At 33.1% G+C, this 6,541-nt stretch overlaps 1 protein-coding gene across 1 annotated transcript; it reads left to right on the plus strand.

Annotated features, from left to right (window-relative positions):
- Positions 1-1,658: 1,658 nt before the first annotated feature.
- LOC126818018 (zinc finger protein 226) lies at positions 1,659-6,276 on the plus strand. Its single transcript, XM_050545196.2, has 2 exons — positions 1,659-1,762; positions 4,545-6,276. Exons 1-2 carry the CDS (start codon positions 1,760-1,762, stop codon positions 5,856-5,858), a joined length of 1,317 nt encoding a protein of 438 aa, XP_050401153.1. The 5' UTR covers positions 1,659-1,759; the 3' UTR covers positions 5,859-6,276.
- Positions 6,277-6,541: the final 265 nt, after the last annotated feature.

Genomic DNA, 6,541 nt, shown 5'->3' on the forward strand with positions numbered 1-6,541 from the left:
CTTTTAGATTTTCAGCCTGATTTGAAAATCCAAGTTAACAATTAAAATGTCACCAGTTGAAATTTGAAAAAAAAAACCCCACATCGCTGTCCTGGCAAAAATTTCTCACATAGCCCATTGGAATGAAATGAAATGAAATTGGGTTTACCATCCTACTGTTCTGCTCCAAACTGGATTTGTCACATTCTTGATCAAAGACGTTTTTTTTACATCCATTAAAGGCCTGGGGTTGATCACAGCTATGACACACCCACAGACAATCCCAAGTAGGCACCACGTTTGTGACAGCCATAAAGGGCAGGTCCCCCTCCAGAAGACCCAGGGGGTCAAAGCATCGTTTTTCGAGGTGTACGGGCACAGGAAGGTCTAAGGAGCCGCAGATTTGGAGAAAGTGGGGGGGGGGGTCTGGGCATCCGGCGGGCAGGGCTGGGGGTGATCACAGTATTGCAGCATTAGAGTCAATTCCTAGTCAGCCTAAACCACGCTGTCCAAACTCGTGGGTTTTCTACGGTTTCCTCCCACTGTTAAAGACCCTACGCGCAAGCGAATTATTGAAATAAAATTAAACCATATGTTAGTCCCGAAATGACCTAGTTTGTGTCGAGTGGAGGTTAAACCCCATTTCTCTCTCTCTCTTTCAATTTTTAAAAAACATGAAGAATGAAAGAAGTCTTTGGGTTTCCCAGCAGAATTCTTTAAAATGTTGTGGTCAGACTTAGGGCCCTTTGTAATTCGATCTATAAACAACTGCTATGAGGAAAATGAAATATCTATAATACAAAAATTAGGTATAATAACGTGAATACACATTTTGAAAAACTTAAAGCCTTTAACATAATCTTAACACTGTATATAAAATAGCAGCAGACACAATAGCCAACAGAATAAAAAAAAAAAACATTTGAATAAGATTATTGATAATGACCAAACAGGTTTTATTAAGGGTAGATATATTAGCAAAAATATTCGTTTAATATATGACGTCCTTGAATACACAGAAAAAAAACAAATACCAGGGCTATTGCTAATGATAGATTTTGAAAAGGCTTTTGATAGATACAGCTCTTGACATTTTTGGCTTTATTAACTCCATTAAAAAATGGATATCAACCCTATACAAAAATTCAGAATCAAGAGTTATAATAAATGGGCATTAGAAGTATTGTTGATTTGTCTTTCTGAATTCCCACTGAACTACTGGTCATGTAAGTTAATTAAAATAATTGAAGGCCTACCCTATGGGCAATATAGCTTTAAAGTATATTGAGGAACTGACCCCTGTTATTAAATGTGGAATCAACCCAGGTAATGCAGCAATCATATTGACTCGGCCATTACAGCAATCAAACGTATTATTAAACGTATGAGAAACTGAAACTGTGACAGCTGGAATTAAATGTTGAATCAACCCAGGTATTTCAGCAATTATATCCACTCAGCCATTACAGCAATCATATGTCTTAAAATAATTGCAATATTGTGTTGGTGAGACGTTAAATTCCTTTCGTTTTGATTTACATCTGACAAAAATTACAAATTAAATTACGCGTTGTGTTTGACGTTTGTGAGTCGTTCGCGTTGAATAGATCCATGACCTTATTCATTATACAACTGGTATCGGTTCTCTACCGGAAATGAACTTGGGAAGAACAAAGAAACGTTTTTCTCCTCGTTATATTACCTTATTTGAACCTCACAACAAAAGGGCAGCTTACAGACAACCGATCATTTACTGTAACAGAACTTTACATACAAAATAATGGTGAGTATTACTGTTACTATTCAAGCCACATGCTGTGAAAAAGACTGACGTGTGAACGATTTAAATATTTAGTGTTGCATTTCAAGACGTTAAGTAAAGCTATTTCACGCACACACACATCTTACTCAGCCAGGCTATATTAAAGGAGCTAAATCGCTAACATTTGGGACCTAGAAATTGACACAAGTGGGTCGCAACTCATATAATACTGTAATATGAATGTATATAAACTGATATACATTCAATGGTTTCCGTTTTTATTCCAATTTTAAATCAGTTATGTTCCGCGAAATAAGCCCGCAGTCTCAATCGAATGCAAATTTCTAGCGCCTGGTTATTCCAGTCTACATACGCCGTTTTGGTTTGGTGCAATATGTCTAGCCTAGTTCCTCGAGTCTCTTGCTAGAACTGGGGCTTAAACGCATTATGGTACACGATTCGTGTACCAATGGCAAAATGTTTATTTTGTCTTAAATATTGGATATCAGAAGCCCATCTCTTTCCGGTAAGATCACAGCATCAATGTTGATTTAAATTGACAAATAATTTGTGTTTTCAATGTTGAAGATTTTGGATGATATTGAGTTAGAGACTTAGCTACTTTAATAATAAAGTTTAGTAATTATCTGTTCTGATTTAGTTGACTTTTGTTTAAAGAATCGATTCTTCTTGCTTTAAAGCTCCACATAGACTGACTTTTGTATTGAAGGGTGGGGTTAAATATTTCTTAAAGTGAAAACATGTATCACAGTTTCATTCATATAGATTACGGTACATTAAACATACATTATGCAAGAGCTAAATCTGCCAATTGCACTTCTTTATTTAGTCCTGAAATGTTATCTAAATTATTAATTAGACATTAATTAACTTATCCAGACCATAACAACTCTCCATGTCATCGCTAGCCTGCCATATTTACTGGATTAGAACCCGGTCTGCTGCTTCTGATTAAATAAAAAAATGGATAATTGAAACTATGTTTTTTTATCGTACCGACTTTAGTAATGATGATCGAGGCTAGGCCTAAAATTCTATCGCTGGATACTCAGTTCAGGGTGGATCAATTTGACTGAAATTTTCAGCAAATTCCCTTTACATTTTTTAGTTTTTAACTATTATAGTGAGAACTACCAACTTGTTATCTCATCTTCCATAATGTATTTTTAAACAAACTTTTATTTTTATTCATAGTAAGCTATCGGTCAATTAGGAAAATTCTGCTGGAATCTGTATAATCTTTGCAAAGTCCAGCTTAGTGCTATACTAAATTCTATAGTAAGTTTTAAAATACAGATGTGACGTCATCCTTTGATGTTGGAGTACCATTATTTCAAATAATCGTACGGGCAATGTGCCAAGCGTAACTTCGTAAAATATTGAACTCGAGTGACGTATTTCATTGCAAAGCACGTGCAAGTGTCTGTATTTTAAGTTGTTTAATGGTCTCGAGCTTAAGACATTGCGTAATATATTGTAAAAACATGTTGTTACAATATATTACTTAATGTCTCGCTCTCGACCATTAAACAATACATAATTAATATTAATAAAAGATTTCCAGTTATGATATCTGTGGTATAGAATAATTCTCCTACATTATTCTGCAGTATACTAATATTATAGTATTAAGTATCCATCCAAATTCTTCAGAAAACTATAGAATTCTCATCTGTTATATGTTTCTCAACAAAATCTACTGAACAAAATATTCTTTCTATAGTTTTCTACAGAATATCATAGAAAACTATAGGATCACACAACCGACTTCAGGATACAAGTTAGTTCTATAGAAAACTAAAGTTTTTACAATAAATTCTATAGCAGCAAAAAACTATAGGATTACACAACTGACTTCAGGAAATAAGTTAGGTCTGTTGAATACTACAGGATTACACAACTGACTTCAAGATATAAGTTAGTTCTATAGAAAACTATAGGATTATTTTTTTTACCATAGTTTCTTACAGTATTCTATAGAATTCTACAGGAAATTACACTAGGAAAAAAAACTCAACTACCGATCCTATACAAAACTAAAGTAAATTATTTCAGATCTGTTTCCCTATAGTATTCTCTAGAGCATTCTATAGACTCCTTCAAAATTCTATAGGAACATACACTTTTTCTATAGGACTTTGTCATAAGGGCATCCTGATTCTAACAAAGTCTCAGTGATATGAAATCAGTGTACGTATGAAATTGAAACGCCAAAATACAGAGGAATGGTGTATTTATCTTGCCTCAAAATTTGAGCTCAAAAGTGACCTGATAATTTATTGCCGTTCCTTTAGAGGTCTATACATTGCATGACCTAAATGCTGTACTTGATAACGAAAGGTAAATTTCACCTACACGTTATTTTTATGAGAAAAAAAAGATTGGTTTTATCCAGACACTATATAATCCAGCTAGGGACACCTGTCTCCATTTCCAGACGAAGACTGATTGGTTTAAGTTGTTTGAAAACATATCAGGTATATTGAGTTACTTGCTCAGTGCTAAGGTAGAAGATTTTAAAGGCTTTTAACACAAAATTAAGCAGTTTTATTCTCCAAAATATAATCGAGATGGCTCTTTAACCCAGAGTGAGCACTGCACACACAAGCAGTTTTAGACATGTTTATTTTATTTTACTGTGTAATCAAATACATGTTGCTCTATTCAGCCAACTTGCCTGAAGTAAATATCTGTTGCTCTATTCAGTCAACTTGCCTGATAGATAGTTTACCATAGCTTTCTACATTGTTACTAATGATGATATAACATTTATATATTACAGGAAACTAATGATGTTATAACTTTCCATCAGTGTGTTGTATGTGATGAGATTTTTCAACAATATGATGATTTAGAAAAACACAAAAAAATCCATATTAAAGAAGAGAAAACTGATGATGTAGATGAATATTGCCATGTTAAAGAAGAGAAAATTGATGATGTAGATGAATATTGTCATGTTAAAGAAGAGAAAACTGATGATATTGAAACTGTTTATCAGTGTAATTTGTGTGATGATGAATTTAATTTAGAAAAAGATTTAGAAAAACACTGTGAAATACATGTTAGTCAGCAAGGGCAAACAAGAGAAAAACCTTATAAATGTGATGTTTGTAGTAAATCATTTACTAAAAGAAGTCATTTACAGTCACACATAAGAATTCACACAGGCGAAAAACCTTATAAATGTGATGTTTGTAATAAATCATTTTCTGATAGTAGTCATCTACAGTCACACATAAGAATTCATACTGGTGAAAAACCTTATAAATGTAATGTTTGTAATAAATCATGTACAACTAGTGGTAATCTACAGAAGCACACCAGATCTCATACAGGTGAAAAACCTTATAAATGTGATACTTGTAGTAAATCATTTTCTGAGAGTAGTAGTCTACAGAGACATATCAGAGTTCATACTGGTGAAAAACCTTATAAATGTGATGTTTGTAGTAAATCATTTTCTAATGTAAGTAATCTAAAGAGTCATATCAGAACTCATATTGGAGACAAACCTTATAAATGTGATGTTTGTAGTAAATCATTTTCTAAAAGAAGTCATTTACAGTCACACATAAGAATTCACACAGGAGAAAAACCTTATAAATGTGATGTTTGTAATAAATCATTTTCTGATAGTAGTCATCTACAGTCACACATAAGAATTCACACAGGTGAAAAACCTTATAAATGTGATATTTGTAATAAATCATGTACAACTAGTGGTAATCTACAGAAGCATACAAGAATTCACACAGGGGAAAAACCTTATAAATGTGATGTTTGTAGTAAATCATTTTCTGAGAGTGGAAGTCTACAGAGACATATCAGAGTTCATACAGGTGAAAAACCTTATAAATGTGATGTTTGTAGTAAATCATTTTCTAATGTAAGTAATCTAAAGAGTCATATCAGAACTCATATTGGAGACAAACCTTATAAATGTGATGTTTGTAGTAAATCATTTTCTAAAAGAAGTCATTTACAGTCACACATGAGAATTCACACAGGAGAAAAACCTTATAAATGTGATGTTTGCAGTAAATCATTCAAACAGAGTACGAGCCTACAGAAGCACATTAAATCACACAGGTGAATAATAGTTTGTAGTCAATTATTCAAATGTGGTAGAGTATTACACTAGTGATGGTCCAATATGGCTACTATAAGTTTTACTAACATCAGATATTGACAGCGACATATATTGTCCGATAGTGGTGGATATAAAACTATTACACATTAAAGTGCCCCAAATGTCATGATAATCAATGTAGAAATGTCTGGTGCTATTTTATCTCGAGAATTAAACACAAACATTTATTGTGAACTTAATTATTTGCTGTATGGTTAATTAAAAATTTGAGGTTATCAGTGATTAAATTCCCTAAATTGATCGGCACCTGTAGGCCTATCACAGATGTCAGAATGGTTTATGGGGTAATGATACGACATCAGAGCGATAGTTTCCCATCTGTCTGTTTGTAATGTTATGAATTAATAAAGTATGATCTATTTTTTATGAGTTAATAGATGTCGACAACAATACAAATTATATCTACATCTTTAAAGTATGATCTATTTTATGAGTTAATAGATGTCGACAACAATACAAATTATGTCTACATCTTTAAAGTATGATCTATATTATGAGTTAAGTGTAGGATAAAGCACGAGACTGAGGTTATGCTGGGGAAAGAAAGACTGAAGAAAACAACCTGAGGTTTTTCTGTCGAGGGTCTTTTCTGTCAAGGGTCTTTTCTTTCTTTCTTCCCCAGCATA

This window comes from Patella vulgata, chromosome 1, assembly GCF_932274485.2.
Source record: "Patella vulgata chromosome 1, xgPatVulg1.2, whole genome shotgun sequence".
NCBI lineage: Eukaryota > Metazoa > Mollusca > Gastropoda > Patellidae > Patella > Patella vulgata.